Source organism: Cyclopterus lumpus, chromosome 2 (assembly GCF_009769545.1).
Source record: "Cyclopterus lumpus isolate fCycLum1 chromosome 2, fCycLum1.pri, whole genome shotgun sequence".
In the NCBI taxonomy this organism is placed as follows: domain Eukaryota; kingdom Metazoa; phylum Chordata; class Actinopteri; order Perciformes; family Cyclopteridae; genus Cyclopterus; species Cyclopterus lumpus.
Genome location: NC_046967.1, coordinates 12,571,636 through 12,588,716, shown reverse-complemented (window position 1 = coordinate 12,588,716; position 17,081 = coordinate 12,571,636). Strand labels below are relative to the sequence as shown.

The 17,081-nt window shown below is 43.8% G+C and overlaps 3 protein-coding genes across 11 annotated transcripts in view; 1 reads left to right on the top strand and 2 right to left on the bottom strand.

The window, feature by feature from the left end:
- The first annotated feature begins 442 nt into the window (after nt 1-442).
- LOC117742264 (protein downstream neighbor of son homolog) lies at nt 443-12,555 on the top strand. Of its 9 annotated transcripts, none has more exons than XR_004611010.1 (13): nt 443-1,483; nt 2,549-2,614; nt 2,690-2,890; nt 3,453-3,631; nt 6,554-6,629; nt 6,700-6,802; nt 7,007-7,085; nt 7,351-7,488; nt 7,578-7,776; nt 7,861-7,930; nt 8,008-8,246; nt 9,586-11,436; nt 11,701-12,555. XR_004611010.1 is itself a non-coding variant. In XM_034549375.1 (12 exons), exons 1-12 carry the CDS (start codon nt 1,034-1,036, stop codon nt 9,724-9,726), a joined length of 1,941 nt encoding a protein of 646 aa, XP_034405266.1. In that variant the 5' UTR covers nt 443-1,033; the 3' UTR covers nt 9,727-12,555. The 9 variants fall into 9 exon arrangements, 1 of the variants encoding a protein (XP_034405266.1); XR_004611016.1 differs by having other exon boundaries at nt 9,586-11,481; nt 11,922-12,555; XR_004611017.1 differs by having other exon boundaries at nt 9,586-11,502; nt 11,970-12,555.
- Nucleotides 11,215-12,216, bottom strand: LOC117740546 (the record flags this gene model as incomplete). The annotated part of the gene is made up of 1 exon (XM_034547018.1): nt 11,215-12,216. A coding segment is annotated over one exon (1,002 nt), but the record flags the coding sequence as incomplete, so codon positions are not given.
- Nucleotides 12,551-17,081, bottom strand: part of arhgap1 (Rho GTPase activating protein 1) — a 20,266-nt gene continuing 15,735 nt past the window's right edge. The window contains exon 13 of the mRNA XM_034549421.1: nt 12,551-17,010. Within this exon, the coding sequence (XP_034405312.1) occupies nt 16,843-17,010 (168 nt within the window). The 3' untranslated portion in view covers nt 12,551-16,842. The remainder of the gene's footprint in view (nt 17,011-17,081) is intronic.

The following is a 17,081-nucleotide window of genomic DNA, read 5'->3' as shown; positions in this document are numbered from 1 at the left end:
TAATAGTTATATAGAAATAGCATAACATGAATAAATTATATTGAATACTATTTTAAGTAATTGCTTTTCTTTTAATGCTTTTTATTTGTATTCATTATTTTTTAGAATGTAATATTAATTACATAATAATAATCATTTGAGTAATTCTTAATACTATAAGAACATGATGTTTATCATAAACCAGACACACCATTCATGTTCAATTACCATTAAACAACGACGCGATTTATTGTCATGTTTTCTTTGTTTATCCAGTCACATTTCGAAAATTATTGATTTCCCTTCTGAGAAGAGTTTACCGTTTTCCGTTTTTTTCTGTTGTACGCGAAGGCAACACGCGAGGAGACTCTACGTCATTAAGCTGCGCGCCATATTTGTAAAGCGCAGAAGGCGCAACAGTCAAACGGAAGTGGACCAGGTCCGCTCTTTAGAACAGTTCCTCTCTCTAGAACCGGTCCGCTCTTTAGAACAGTTCCTCTCTCTAGAACCGTTCCTCTCTAGAACCGGTCCGCTCTTTAGAACAGTTCCTCTCTCTAGAACAGGTCCGCTCTTTAGAACAGTTCCTCTCTCTAGAACAGGTCCGCTCTTTAGAACAGTTCCTCTCTCTAGAACAGGTCCGCTCTTTAGAACAGTTCCTCTCTCTAGAACAGGTCCGCTCTTTAGAACAGTTCCTCTCTCTAGAACAGGTCCGCTCTTTAGAACAGTTCCTCTCTCTAGAACAGGTCCGCTCTTTAGAACAGTTCCTCTCTCTAGAACCGGTCCGCTCTTTAGAACAGTTCCTCTCTCTAGAACCGTTCCTCTCTAGAACCGGTCCGCTCTTTAGAACAGTTCCTCTCTCTAGAACCGGTCCGCTCTTTAGAACAGTTCCTCTCTCTAGAACCGTTCCTCTCTAGAACCGGTCCGCTCTTTAGAACAGTTCCTCTCTCTAGAACCGGTCCTCTCTAGAACCGGTCCGCTCTTTAGAACCGTTCCTCTCTCTAGAACCGGTCCGCTCTTTAGAACCGTTCCTCTTTAGAACCGTGTCCCCGGCACGATGTCCCAACAGGAAGGCTACTCGCCCAGCTTCAAGCGACCGGCTGAAATCATGCGAATGAGGCGGAGAAGAACCCGAAGCGACGCCGGCGTCTCCTCGAGCCCGAGCGGCCCTCCCTCCGCGGGCAGCCCCGGACAAAGCGACTCATCCCGGGCGTGCGTTCGGCCCTTCTCCCCGGGGCCCTTGTTCAACTACCAGAACCGCTCCGGAGGGGGGACGAAGCGCAGGAACCCGTTCGCGAGTATTGAGAACACCCGCAGCCCTAAAAAGAAACGCCTCATTTCTAACGACGCCGGGAACGTCGAAGCTGCGGACCGTTCCGCGACGAGCACCGGGACCGGACCGGAGGGATTTGAGGGGGACACGTCAACAACGCCCGGAAGTCCAGGAGGCCAGCTGCCGTTCGGCGTGAGGCTGGCGGCGGCGGAGAGACTGCAACACCGAGACACGGTTGGTCCACAACACATTACATGGGAAATGTCTCGTTATACACGTTTTAATACTTTAAATTACATGGGAAATGTCTCGTTATACACGTTTTAATACTTTAAATTACATGGGAAATGTCTCGTTATACACGTTTTAATACTTTAAATTACATGGGAAATGTCTCGTTATACACGTTTTAATACTTTAAATTACATGGGAAATGTCTCGTTATACACGTTTTAATACTTTAAATTAAATGTATAATGTCTCGTTATACACGTTTTAATACTTTATATTAAATGTAAAATGTCTCGTTATACACGTTTTAATACTTTATATTAAATGTAAAATGTCTCGTTATACACGTTTTAATACTTTAAATTAAATGTATAATGTCTCGTTATACACGTTTTAATACTTTATATTAAATGTAAAATGTCTCGTTATACACGTTTTAATACTTTATATTAAATGTAAAATGTCTCGTTATACACGTTTTAATACTTTATATTAAATGTAAAATGTCTCGTTATACACGTTTTAATACTTTAAATTAAATGTATAATGTCTCGTTATACACGTTTTAATACTTTATATTAAATGTAAAATGTCTCGTTATACACGTTTTAATACTTTATATTAAATGTAAAATGTCTCGTTATACACGTTTTAATACTTTATATTAAATGTAAAATGTCTCGTTATACACGTTTTAATACTTTATATTAAATGTAAAATGTCTCGTTATACACGTTTCAATACTTTATATTAAATGTAAAATGTCTCGTTATACACGTTTCAATACTTTATATTAAATGTAAAATGTCTCGTTATACACGTTTCAATACTTTATATTAAATGTAAAATGTCTCGTTATACACGTTTCAATACTTTATATTAAATGTAAAATGTCTCGTTATACACGTTTTAATACTTTATATTAAATGTAAAATGTCTCGTTATACACGTTTCAATACTTTATATTAAATGTAAAATGTCTCGTTATACACGTTTCAATACTTTATATTAAATGTAAAATGTCTCGTTATACACGTTGTAATACTTTACTGCCCTCTGCTGGTGAAGTGCCTCCTTGAAGACGACTCTCTATTTGAAGAAGAGGAGGAGGAAGTTCACAGCCCGCTGCTGAAGGTTTGTGTTGTACTTCAGGCTTCACATTCTCGAGTACCAGACCGTGTGAAGACCTTCTACCATGTCTCCTCCCAGAGCCCCCAGGCCATCGCTCCTGCCTCCATCGCTGCTCCCGTCTGCACAGAGTACCCAGCGGACTGGAGCCTGAAGACCCGCCTCCTCTTCACCTCCCCGCTCACCCTGGGGTGGGCCGAGCACCCCAAAGCCCAGGAGGAGGCGCTCGGGCTGCGGCATCACTGCAGGGCTCAGTTTAGCCCCCTGCCCCACAGTCTCCAGGTAGACCTTCCTGTCTTTAGGACCCCATTAGAGCGGTGGGTCCAGGTCTCGTTCTGCTATGGAGCATCATGTCGCTCTATGCACACTAGTGCACGTACAGTTTATGATGTGCACGTCATTCTCAGCTCTACATGCATCAGGGACTGAGGGTTTTTGTTAGACTGGTGGGTGGACGTCATCGCTGGGGGGTCCGGGGGTCTGCTCCTCCATATGGACCCATCAGTCGAGTCCATTTTGAAGTACTTTTACTTGAGTGTTTCTATTTTTTTGTTACTATTTATTTCTAGGCCACGACATCTCAGAAGGAAATATTGTACTTTTGACTACATTGATGGTAATAGTTCAAATCTGTTTATTGATTACATATTTAAATTCCTGTTGTGGTGATATTACTGAAAAACAAGGAAATACAAAATGATCCTCCTAAAGAGAGATATCACGTTGACATTCAATTATTTTAATAACTTCCAGAACCGTTGCCATAAGGACACTACACATATGTTGTGGGTGCATTAACACATAAAGCATATAAAGCCTTTGACCCGCCCGGTTCCCCCTGTAGGATCCCCGGTCCTGCTCCGAGCTCCGTTGTGCCTTCCAGCAGAGTCTGGTCTACTGGCAGCACCCCTCCCTGCCCTGGATCCCCCTGTTCCCCAGGATCAACGCCGAGAGGAGCTTTGCTGGGAGGAGCACCCCGTGGGCTCAGGATGGGGGGCTGCAGCAGAGTCTGATGAGTGAATGGTGAGGGGGTCCTGAGGGGTCTTTAGTGGAGTTACATGTTGAGGGGTCTTTAGTTAAGTTACATGTTGAGGGGTCTCTAATGAAGTTACATGTTGAGGGTCTTTAGTGAAGTTACATGTTGAGGGTCTTTAGTGAAGTTACATGTTGAGGGGTCTCTAATGAAGTTACATGTTGAGGGGTCTTTAGTGAAGTTACATGTTGAGGGGTCTCTAATGAAGTTACATGTTGAGGGTCTTTAGTGAAGTTACATGTTGAGGGTCTTTAGTGAAGTTACATGTTGAGGGGTCTCTAATGAAGTTACATGTTGAGGGGTCTTTAGTGAAGTTACATGTTGAGGGGTCTCTAATGAAGTTACATGTTGAGGGGTCTTTAGTTAAGTTACATGTTGAGGGTCTTTAGTGAAGTTACATGTTGAGGGGTCTCTAATGAAGTTACATGTTGAGGGGTCTCTAATGAAGTTACATGTTGAGGGGTCTTTAGTGAAGTTACATGTTGAGGGTCTTTAGTTAAGATACATGTTGAGGGGTCTTTAGTTAAGTTACATGTTGAGGGTCTTTAGTTAAGTTACATGTTGAGGGGTCTTTAGTTAAGTTACATGTTGAGGGTCTTTAGTTAAGTTACATGTTGAGGGGTCTTTAGTTAAGTTACATGTTGAGGGGTCTTTAGTTAAGATACATGTTGAGGGGTCTCTAATGAAGTTACATGTTGAGGGTCTTTAGTTAAGTTACATGTTGAGGGGTCTTTAGTTAAGTTACATGTTGAGGGTCTTTAGTTAAGTTACATGTTGAGGGGTCTTTAGTTAAGTTACATGTTGAGGGGTCTTTAGTTAAGATACATGTTGAGGGGTCTTTAGTTAAGTTACATGTTGAGGGGTCTTTAGTTAAGTTACATGTTGAGGGGTCTTTAGTGGAGTTACATGTTGAGGGTCTTTAGTTAAGTTACATGTTGAGATGTCCTGAGGGGTCTTTAGTGGAGTTACATGTTGAGGGGTCTTTAGTGGAGTTACATGTTGAGGGGTCTTTAGTTAAGTTACATGTTGAGGGGTCTTTAGTTAAGTTACATGTTGAGGGTCTTTAGTTAAGTTACATGTTGAGGGGTCTTTAGATAAGTTACATGTTGAGGGGTCTTTAGTGGAGTTACATGTTGAGGGGTCTTTAGTGGAGTTACATGTTGAGGGTCTTTAGTTAAGTTACATGTTGAGGGGTCTTTAGTTAAGTTACATGTTGAGGGGTCTCTAATGAAGTTACATGTTGAGGGTCTTTAGTGGAGTTACATGTTGAGGGGTCTTTAGTTAAGTTACATGTTGAGGGGTCTTTAGTTAAGTTACATGTTGAGGGGTCTTTAGTTAAGTTACATGTTGAGGGTCTTTAGTGAAGTTACATGTTGAGGGGTCTCTAATGAAGTTACATGTTGAGGGTCTTTAGTGAAGTTACATGTTGAGGGGTCTTTAGTGAAGTTACATGTTGAGGGTCTTTAGTTAAGTTACATGTTGAGGGTCTTTAGTGAAGTTACATGTTGAGGGTCTTTAGTGAAGTTACATGTTGAGGGGTCTTTAGTTAAGTTACATGTTGAGGGGTCTTTAGTGAAGTTACATGTTGAGGGTCTTTAGTGAAGTTACATGTTGAGGGGTCTTTAGTTAAGTTACATGTTGAGGGGTCTTTAGTGAAGTTACATGTTGAGGGGTCTTTAGTGAAGTTACATGTTGAGGGTCTTTAGTTAAGTTACATGTTGAGGGTCTTTAGTGAAGTTACATGTTGAGGGTCTTTAGTTAAGTTACATGTTGAGATGTCCTGAGGGGTCTTTAGTTAAGTTACATGTTGAGGGGTCTTTAGTGAAGTTACATGTTGAGGGGTCTCTAATGAAGTTACATGTTGAGGGTCTTTAGTGAAGTTACATGTTGAGGGTCTTTAGTGAAGTTACATGTTGAGGGGTCTTTAGTTAAGTTACATGTTGAGGGGTCTTTAGTGGAGTTTCATGTTGAGGGGTCTTTAGTGAAGTTACATGTTGAGGGGTCTTTAGTTAAGTTACATGTTGAGGGTCTTTAGTTAAGTTACATGTTAAGGGTCTTTAGTTAAGTTACATGTTGAGGGTCTTTAGTTAAGTTACATGTTGAGGGGTCTTTAGTTAAGTTACATGTTGAGGGGTCTTTAGTTAAGTTACATGTTAAGGGGGTCCTGATGGGTCTTTAGTTAAGTTACATGTTGAGGGGTCTTTAGTTAAGTTACATGTTGAGGGTCTTTAGTGAAGTTACATGTTGAGGGTCTTTAGTGAAGTTACATGTTGAGGGGTCTTTAGTTAAGTTACATGTTGAGGGGTCTTTAGTGAAGTTACATGTTGAGGGGTCTTTAGTGAAGTTACATGTTGAGGGTCTTTAGTTAAGTTACATGTTGACGGGTCTTTAGTGGAGTTACATGTTGAGGGGTCTCTAATGAAGTTACATGTTGAGGGGTCTTTAGTGGAGTTTCATGTTGAGGGGTCTTTAGTGAAGTTACATGTTGAGGGGTCTTTAGTTAAGTTACATGTTGAGGGTCTTTAGTTAAGTTACATGTTAAGGGTCTTTAGTTAAGTTACATGTTGAGGGTCTTTAGTTAAGTTACATGTTGAGGGGTCTTTAGTTAAGTTACATGTTGAGGGTCTTTAGTTAAGTTACATGTTAAGGGTCTTTAGTTAAGTTACATGTTGAGGGTCTTTAGTTAAGTTACATGTTGAGGGGTCTTTAGTTAAGTTACATGTTGAGGGGTCTTTAGTTAAGTTACATGTTAAGGGGGTCCTGATGGGTCTTTAGTTAAGTTACATGTTGGAATGCCATGAGGGGTCTTTAGTTAAGTTACTTATTTGTAACTTTGGTTTTTCTGAACCTGTTTTTGTGTCTAATTGGGACTCAACATCACAACAACAACAACATCTCTGGTTCTTCTCCAGGTCAGTGAGTCTGTCGTCTCTCTACAGTCTCCTGAAGGCCAGGCTGTGTCCTTACTTCTACCTCTGCTCCCATCAGGTCTGTGTTACCTCCATGTTCTAGGTCTACGACCACTGGGGGCTCCATCTGATCTGGCCTCTTCTGTCAGTTTACTGTGTTGTTCAGGGCTGCAGGTCTCGGGGCCTCCAGCAGCATGACGGCCTTCATCTCCCCTACCACCAGGGGGCTCCGGGAGGCCATGAAGGCTGAAGGTGAGTCACCACAGTTAGACATCCTGTCATCAGGTACTCATTCATAACAGGTATGGGATATGAATCCTGCAGACCTCAGACCTGTTTGTTCATCTAGATCCTGATCGACCGAAGCAGAGACTGTTTAATTTAAATAGAAAGTACCGAGAAGCTTTAGTGAGACTGCAGCATCAATGATTACAGTGCCAGTTTATTTGTCTTTAGGTATAGAGTTCAGTCTCCCTCTAGTGGAGGAGAGGAGGACGAGCAGGGAGCAACTCAACCTGACCGAGGAAGAGGAGGAGTAAGTGTCGTCTCCACTGTATACCACATGTGTGACAGGCTATATATATATATATATATATATATATATATATATATATATATATATATATATATATATATATATATATATATATATACACACACACACACACACACACACACACACACACACACACACACACACACACACACACACACACACAATATTGCTTCAACAAGTGAAGTATTGATGATTCAATCAATCTCCATCATGAGGGTGAAACCTAATTGATTATGAATTGTAGGTGCTCTGAGCTCCAAGGGGGTGAAGCGAGTCGGGCGGGCGATGAAGAGCATGAGGATGAAGACGGCAGCTTCTCCTGGCTGAAGGAGATGGGCATCCAGGACAAGATCAAGAAGCCAGACAGCATCACCATGCAACTGTATCCTCCTGCTTCAGCTGCTTGTGTTTCATACTGCTGAAGCTTTGCTCAGGTCATGTCATCAAGAACCACTCCTTGACCTCTGGTAGTCATAAGGAGGGTCCCGCTGTGTCTCTGGACCACAAGCCGGAGTCCGTGGTGTGTGTCTCTGGACCGCACACCTTCACCCTCATCAACTTCCTCATCAGCTGTAAGAGCCTGGTGGCTGCAGCCGGCTGCCAGGCCGGGTTGCCCCCAACACTCCTGGCTCCTGGTGCCTTCAGAGGAGCTACGATGCACACGCTGAAGGTGTGAACACACACACACACACACACACACACACACACACACACTGCTGCTATGTCTCCAGCTGTCTAAGTCTGTTTTCTTCAGGCCCGCAGTGTGAACGTGAAGAGCCAGGTTGGTTCAACCTACCAGAACATCAGCAGTCTGGAGATCACAGGTTCTCATCTCCTCTTTTCACCAAAAGCTGGTAGAGAGCTGTGGGTGTCATGTTTAACGAGTCTCCTCCTTCCTTAGGACCTATCCTCCCCTCCTCCCTCCACACCATCACCACCCTCCTTCGGCCTGCACAGAAAGGGAACTTCTCAGCTGCTCTGTACACACACACACCGACCGCTGTGATGAACACACACACACCGACCGCTGTGATGAACACACACACACCGACCGCTGTGATGAACACACACACACCGACCGCTGTGATGAACACACACACACCGACCGCTGTGATGAACACACACGCCACCAAGCAACAGGTGAGAATATTCGCAACGCTTTACTCGCGTGAGTTTAGTCGCCCGACAAGTTGTGTTCATTCATGTGCAGCTTTCACACCAAACGCGCAGTTCCCATGATCCCATGCAAAGTGAGTGGATCCCATGCAAAGTGAGTGGATCCCATGCAAAGTCAATGCACGGACGCATTAGACTTGAAAGGGGGCGTGGCTTGTCTCCGTAAAAACGGTTATAACTTCCACCGTGAAATAAATAACCACTATTTCTACTCTATACTTGTTGTGGAAATCCCACAAACGTCAGAACATCAGACGCCCTCGTGTTTGGGTTCATAACATCACCCGTCGCCGCAGCTCGGTGGATTTCACCGTCTTCTCCAGGAACTGCGTCTGGATGACTGAAGCTGAGACTGAAGTAGCATCCAGCGCTACTTCAGTCTAACCTGTAGTTGTATTAAAGAGCTCGGGGCGTCCGCAAACAGCTACGATGAGTGTCCTCCATTTTTTTCTGATTCAACAACGACAGGACAGTGACGGGCGGAGCATCTCAACGCTGATTGGCTTTCACCAAAGTTGAAATAACTCAACTCTGGTGAAAAATGTGCGTCTATCGCGTCTGTGCATTGACTTTGCATCTACTCACTTTGCATGAGATCCACTCACTTTACATGGGATCCACTCACTTTACAGGGATCCACTCACTTTACATGGGATCCACTCACTTTACATGGGATATACTCACTTTGCATGGGATCCACTCACTTTACATGGGATCCACTCACTTTACAGGGATCCACTCACTTTACATGGGATCCACTCACTTTACATGGGATATACTCACTTTGCATGGGATCCACTCACTTTACATGGGATCCACTCACTTTACATGGGATCCACTCACTTTGCATGGGATCCACTCACTTTGCATGGGATCCACTCACTTTGCATGGGATCCACTCACTTTGCATGGGATCCACTCACTTTACATGGGATCCACTCACTTTACATGGGATCCACTTGCGCGAAAAAAATCGCAAAAAGTTTGGTGTGAACGCACCATTAGGACCAATAGGGTCAAACTGCTGTGACTCACTGTGCTCCACCTTAGGACCAATGGGGTCATTGTAGGGTCAAACTGCTGTGACTCACTGTGCTCCACCTTAGGACCAATGGGGTCATTGTAGGGTCAAACTGCTGTGACTCACTGTGCTCCACCTTAGGACCAATGGGGTCAACATATAAATTAAATCCTAATGAACGCTGATGCATCACTATTCCTTTTTTGGGGTCCTGCATATATAAAAAGATGAAATGCCGATCGGAGTCTCGTTCTCAGTCCAGCTGTCTCTGATGGTTTGCAGGGTTCTGGGGCGTCGGTGGACCTGTCTGGTTGTGGTCTCCATCCTGCTTCGGTCCAGCAGCTCCAGCAGCCCTCCAGCCTGGGCAAGACCGCCCTGACTCACATCAACATGAGTAACTACAGCTACATGTGGAAGAACTGATGGAGGGAAGGGTGGAGCTGCACTACCAGAGGATGGAGAGAAACCATGAGATGATGGAGAGAAACCATGAGGGTGGAGAGAAACCATGAGGGTGGAGAGAAACCATGAGATGATGGAGAGAAACCATGAGGGTGGAGAGAAACCATGAGATGATGGAGAGAAACCATGAGATGATGGAGAGAAACCATGAGGGTGGAGAGAGAGAAACCATGAGATGATGGAGAGAAACGTGAGATGATGGAGAGAAACCATGAGATGATGGAGAGAAACCATGAGATGATGGAGAGAAACCATGAGGGTGGAGAGAAACCATGAGATGATGGAGAGAAACCATGAGATGATGGAGAGAAACGTGAGATGATGGAGAGAAACCATGAGGGTGGAGAGAGAGAAACCATGAGATGATGGAGAGAAACGTGAGATGATGGAGAGAAACCATGAGGGTGGAGAGAGAGAAACCATGAGATGATGGAGAGAAACCATGAGATGATGGAGAGAAACCATGAGATGATGGAGAGAAACCATGAGGGTGGAGAGAGAGAAACCATGAGATGATGGAGAGAAACGTGAGATGAAGGCAAAGCAGTCCTCTTCTTGTGAAATGCTCTTACGAACATGTTTTTAATGAGCCCAGTATGTTTCATCTCTAATATTAGTTTAATATTTATAAACGTTGGCTTGTCTAAACAAGTTTGTAACTACTTTTAATTATTTTTATTAAAGTACCAGTGTGCTGTCACACGGTTTGAGGTTGTATGCTGATTTATTATGGTCTGGTTCATGTGATTCATGCTGATTATTATGGTCTGGTTCATGTGATTCATGCTGATTTATTATGGTCTGGTTCATGTGATTCATGCTGATTATTATGGTCTGGTTCATGTGATTCATGCTGATTATTATGGTCTGGTTCATGTGATTCACGCTGATTATTATGGTCTGGTTCATGTGATTCATGCTGATTATTATGGTCTGGTTCATGTGATTCATGCTGATTATTATGGTCTGGTTCATGTGATTCACGCTGATTATTATGGTCTGGTTCATGTGATTCATGCTGATTATTATGGTCTGGTTCATGTGATTCACGCTGATTATTATGGTCTGGTTCATGTGATTCACGCTGATTATTATGGTCTGGTTCATGTGATTCATGCTGATTATTATGGTCTGGTTCATGTGATTCACGCTGATTATTATGGTCTGGTTCATGTGATTCATGCTGATTATTATGGTCTGGTTCATGTGATTCACGCTGATTATTATGGTCTGGTTCATGTGATTCACGCTGATTATTATGGTCTGGTTCATGTGATTCATGTTGATTATTATGGTCTGGTTCATGTGATTCATGCTGATTATTATGGTCTGGTTCATGTGATTCATGCTGATTATTATGGTCTGGTTCATGTGATTCATGCTGATTATTATGGTCTGGTTCATAGCGCTCTGCTCACCTGTTGTTACTGCCCTTCCTCACTGATGACATCATCTTTGAGACTCATCAGTTGAAGCTGCATGAGACCAGCTGCCTGGACTACGAAGCTCTGGAGGATCGGACCACCGGTACCGAAGCGGTTCGGGCAGCAAGAGAACCTCCTGGTGTCCTTGACTGAGCCCTGGAGCCAGATCAGGGATCCAAACCAGCATGGCATCCCCAGGGGACGGCAGGCTTCCTCCACGACGAAGCCAGGTCCTGGAGGGTCCCAGGTTCAGGAGTCTGGAGGTCAGGTTCAGGAGTCTGGAGGGTCCCAGGTTCAGGAGTCTGGAGGTCAGGTTTAGGAGTCTGGAGGTCAGGTTCAGGAGTCTGGAGGTCAGGTTCAGGAGTCTGGAGGTCTGGTTCAGGAGTCTGGAGGTCTGGTTCAGGAGTCTGGAGGGTCCCAGGTTCAGGAGTCTGGAGGTCAGGTTTAGGAGTCTGGAGGTCTGGTTCAGGAGTCTGGAGGGTCCCAGGTTTAGGAGTCTGGAGGGTCCCAGGTTCAGGAGTCTGGAGGTCAGGTTCAGGAGTCTGGAGGGTCCCAGGTTCAGGAGTCTGGAGGTCAGGTTCAGGAGTCTGGAGGGTCCCAGGTTTAGGTGTCTGGAGGGTCCCAGGTTTAGGTGTCTGGAGGGTCCCAGGTTCAAGAGTCTGGAGGGTCCCAGGTTTAGGAGTCTGGAGGTCAGGTTTAGGAGTCTGGAGGGTCCCAGGTTCAGGAGGTCAGGTTCAGGAGTCTGGAGGGTCCCAGGTTCAGGAGTCTGGAGGGTCCCAGGTTCAGGAGTCTGGAGGGTCCCAGGTTTAGGTGTCTGGAGGGTCCCAGGTTTAGGAGTCTGGAGGGTCCCAGGTTTAGGAGTCTGGAGGGTCCCAGGTTTAGGTGTCTGGAGGGTCCCAGGTTTAGGAGTCTGGAGGGTCCCAGGTTTAGGTGTCTGGAGGGTCCCAGGTTTAGGAGTCTGGAGGGTCCCAGGTTTAGGAGTCTGGAGGTCAGGTTTAGGAGTCTGGAGGGTCCCAGGTTCAGGAGGTCAGGTTTAGGAGTCTGGAGGGTCCCAGGTTCAGGGTCCCAGGTTCAGGAGTCTGGAGGGTCTCAGGTTCAGGAGTCTGGAGGGTCCCAGGTTCAGGGTCCCAGGTTCAGGAGTCTGGAGGTCTGGTTCCTGTGTTTCTCCTCGTAGTCGAAAGTGAAGCTTTCATCTTGACACATTAAAATCAACAAACATGATTCATACGCTTGAAACTTTCATGAAAATGTTTGTTCTATTGTAAGTATGTAAACAATAAAGTTGTGTTAGGGTACAAATATGTAAACAATAAAGTTGTGTTAGGGTACATATATATGTAAACAATAATAAAACGCTCAGCTTGTTTACCATTCGTTTATTTCAATACGTTGATATTACAGCACATAATAATCATACGACCGACATCCACAATATCTAAATTAAAGGATGATCAATAAATCAGCCTGGAAACACAGAACTATTGTTCACTGTCACCATGACAACAGTTACAGTACAACGATCCATAGACTGGGCTGTGATTGGTCAGCAGAGTTGAGCAGAAATGTAATAAACTATAAAAAAAACATCTGGAACAGCAGGATGCTAATTATTATTGAATTATAAAAACATATTTGGTTGACTGGATATTGTAGAAACATTGAAATGAGGATTAAAGTTTAAGACTTTAATCCTCATTTAAATGTTTCTACTTTATCATTTCACAATTTAATGTATGACGATAAATTACTAAACATCTTTAATGAGGACGTTATAGATTTATCAAGTCTGAATAGGACTCCATCGCCCCCCTTAAAGGAACAGGACTCCCTTTGAGTCTCCTGGAGAACCTTTGGGACCACTAGAACTTCTGGTGTGGAACTAGTCTGTAGAACGGGGACACGGCACTTTGATGGTAGTCATCATCATCATCATCATCCTCATCACGCACATCAAAGGGAAAGACTTGTACCGCTATCCAGTCATTTTTCTATCAAGAGAACCTGTTTTGTTGTTTAGTTGTTTACAATACGGTTTTGTATTTACAATCCTAAATGTTCAGAAGCCGACAGTGAGACATAATGTGTTGACACACCTACAAACACCATGTTTACACCAAGAGCATGCCGATTACCACGAGGTAAACAGGTAAACAACAGGGAAACATTTGAGACTAAATATCTGTTGGTTCTTCTCAGTCACATATGAAGCATCAACATTACAACATAATACTTACATAAACAACAACAACAATAAAACCATTAACCTGCATAGTTTGGCCACATGAACGACTGCAGAAAGAAGACACCAATGATCAAGGTCACAAAGGTCACGCTGCTCATATGCAGTAGAACCACTAGAGGTCAGTACAGTGAGACTAATCAGATTCATGAGAAAACAATAACTAATGGTTCTTTAAATTAAGGCGTGAGGAACTGAAGTAAGACCAAATAAACGAGTACAGAAGAGCAGAATTACAGAAATACTATTTGGCTTTTGGAATTACATTAAAATTAATGAACAGAAATGCAGGAACAAGCTCTGTGAGCGGATTCCACAGACTAACATAAACCCTGCTGTGTGTGTGTGTGTGTGTGTGTGTGTGTGTGTGTGTGTCTATATATATATATAGACACACACACACACACCCTGGATGCTGCGTTGGGTCAACATGGAAATAGATAAACCAGAAACAATAAACAGCATTCTGGTGGCCGTATTATTTATTGTCTGAATTATGTCCCGCCCCCTTGTGGTCAGGATCTACTTTAGCTCGTTTACACTTCATGTTGCATTAAATACGTCAATAAGCAGAAACTTCTAGATAAATGTTCTCTTTAAGATTTGATAAAGACATCTTCCTCCTGTCGAGGGTTATGAATAGGGAAACAATGAATGTTGATTGGCTGCACACTATTTCATAACATAAGTCACGACTCAAGTTAACTCTTTCAATAACAATCTGAAACGAGATTAAAAGACCGGATTCTAACCCTTTAAAAACATAGTATATTACAGCTGATTCCATGAATCGTTTCCAATGGCACGTCGCTCGTGAATTAAAGTGCATGACGTTGTTAAGAGCATCAAAGATATGAATACAACTCATTCAACTTGTTTAAAAGGTTGTTTCTTGTTTGTGAGGAATCCAAATAACAACAATATATGTCAAGTGGTGGACAGAGAGCGATATTCCCCTGGTGTTTGTGTTATTGTTTACACCAGCTGTTGTGAGGAAGAAGATGACTATGATTCATAACACCATCATCTTCCCCAGTCAACAAAAAGAAAAACCTGGACCGGGCTCGGACTAAGGACTAAACCCAGGATCAATGAAACCCCTCTTTACGATAAAGCTCATTGGCTGCTCCCACTTCCTGTTTGGCCCATGACTGGTTTCACAACTAGGACTACAGCTTGTAGCACGGGTTAGCACCGTGCTACAATAGAGCCCAGGTTAGCACTGTGCTACAATAGAGAGCATGTTAGCACTGTGCTACAATAGAGCGCATGTTAGCACTGTGCTACAATAGAGCCCAGGTTAGCACTGTGCTACAATAGAGCGCATGTTAGCACTGTGCTACAATAGAGCCCAGGTTAGCACTGTGCTACAATAGAGAGCATGTTAGCACTGTGCTACAATAGAGAGCATGTCAGCACTGTGCTACAATAGAGCGCATGTTAGCACCATGCTACAATAGAGACCATGTCAGCACTGTGCTACAATAGAGCCCAGGTTAGCACTGTGCTACAATAGAGCCCAGGTTAGCACTGTGCTACAATAGAGAGCATGTTAGCACTGTGCTACAATAGAGAGCATGTTAGCACTGTGCTACAATAGAGAGCATGTCAGCACTGTGTTACAATAGAGCGCATGTTAGCACTGTGCTACAATAGAGCCCAGTTAGCACCGTGCTACAATAGAGACCATGTCAGCACTGTGCTACAATAGAGCCCAGGTTAGCACTGTGCTACAATAGAGACCAGTTAGCACCGTGCTACAATAGAGACCATGTCAGCACTGTGCTACAATAGAGCGCATGTTAGCACCGTGCTACAATAGAGCCCAGGTTAGCACTGTGCTACAATAGAGCCCAGGTTAGCACAGTGCTACAATAGAGCCCAGGTTAGCACCGTGCTACAATAGAGCCCAGGTTAGCACTGTGCTACAATAGAGCCCAGGTTAGCACCGTGCTACAATAGAGCCCAGTTAGCACTGTGCTACAATAGAGCCCAGGTTAGCACTGTGCTACAATAGAGCCCAGGTTAGCACAGTGCTACAATAGAGCCCAGGTTAGCACCGTGCTACAATAGAGCCCAGGTTAGCACTGTGCTACAATAGAGCCCAGGTTAGCACAGTGCTACAATAGAGCCCAGGTTAGCACCGTGCTACAATAGAGCCCAGGTTAGCACTGTGCTACAATAGAGCCCAGGTTAGCACCGTGCTACAATAGAGCCCAGTTAGCACTGTGCTACAATAGAGCCCAGGTTAGCACTGTGCTACAAACTGTAGCTGCATCTGTTTCTCTTTCCACAACCCAACCGGCTAAAGGTCACGCTCACCACTGACACAAATGCTACTTTCATTCACTTCCTGGGTTTTCTTGACCCACGTAATCTGTGTTTCACATTTAAACTTTACCAATATATTAGACTGTATGAATCACGGCAGCAGGAAGCATGAAGGAAGTGTTTTGCATTAAATTCTGAATAAAGATCACTATTTAAAAACTATTTGTATATCTGCTTTTAATTCTTAATCCTGTTTTTGTACCATCAAATATTCCAGCTCATGACACAGAGTTGATCCATTACCACTAAACAACTACAATGAGGCCGAATTATAATGTTAAAATAAGAGAAATCCAGAGATACTATGAATACAACATTAAAGTCAAATATAATGAGATGACCATAAAGAACCATAAACATATATGCTGTATATTACTGAGCTGTAAGCCAGTCCACTTTGAGTCCTGGCTCCCTTTCAACTGGTTTCTACTGGTTTCCATAACGACAGCATGTCAAAGATTGTCGACAACATTCGGTTCCACGTAATTTAACCTGAGACGTTCATGGAGACTCGTAGCTCCCTCATCATTTCTCCTCTCTTTTGGTGTGGGATCATAACCCTAGAGGGGATGTTTGGTAACTGCATTGCGTCATAATCTGTGATTATTGATCGTGTGCCATCACCCTGCTCTCTGTGAAAGATGGAGGTGTTGGACAGAAGAAAGAAAACTATTAACGTCCCTGTAGAGACCCGAGATGAGAGCCAGGCTGTTGACTTAGAAACACATGCACCGTAGGAAAGGTTGGTTTGGTGTCATGACATGTATGACATAATGAATACACATACATGTCCTGAAAGCTACACTCCCTAATGATGTCACGTTAGAGGGTGAGAAAGTAATGCCAACAACTTCGGAGCTGTACGATGTTGTGCTATACGTCTTATGGCTGCAGTCTAACATGGACCTTCTCCACCCACAGGCCTGGAGTCCAGACCGCTTGATAAGACACTGCTAACGGCCAATCGGAATGTAAGGACTAATGAGAAGCTAAATGAAATGTCATTGGTCCACGGGATCTTTTTAAAGCGTAGAGTTTTTAATGGAATATGGTGTTTCTGACTGCAGGGAGGAGGGGCAAGATTCAGGTAAAGACCAGATGCTGCTGGTCCAGCAGGGTTCTGGTGAAGTTGTTGATTGGCCCAATGGCACTGAGTGACATGGCGTTGTCCCGCCCCCAGAGCAGGTTAGGACCAAACACCACAGCTAGGTTACTGTTGGTCATCTTATTCACTTCGCTGTTGGCCGATACCTAAACACACAAACAGACGGGTTACAGCCGGCAGCAGAGCGACCGATGGAGGTTCTGGACAGGAAGTGGAG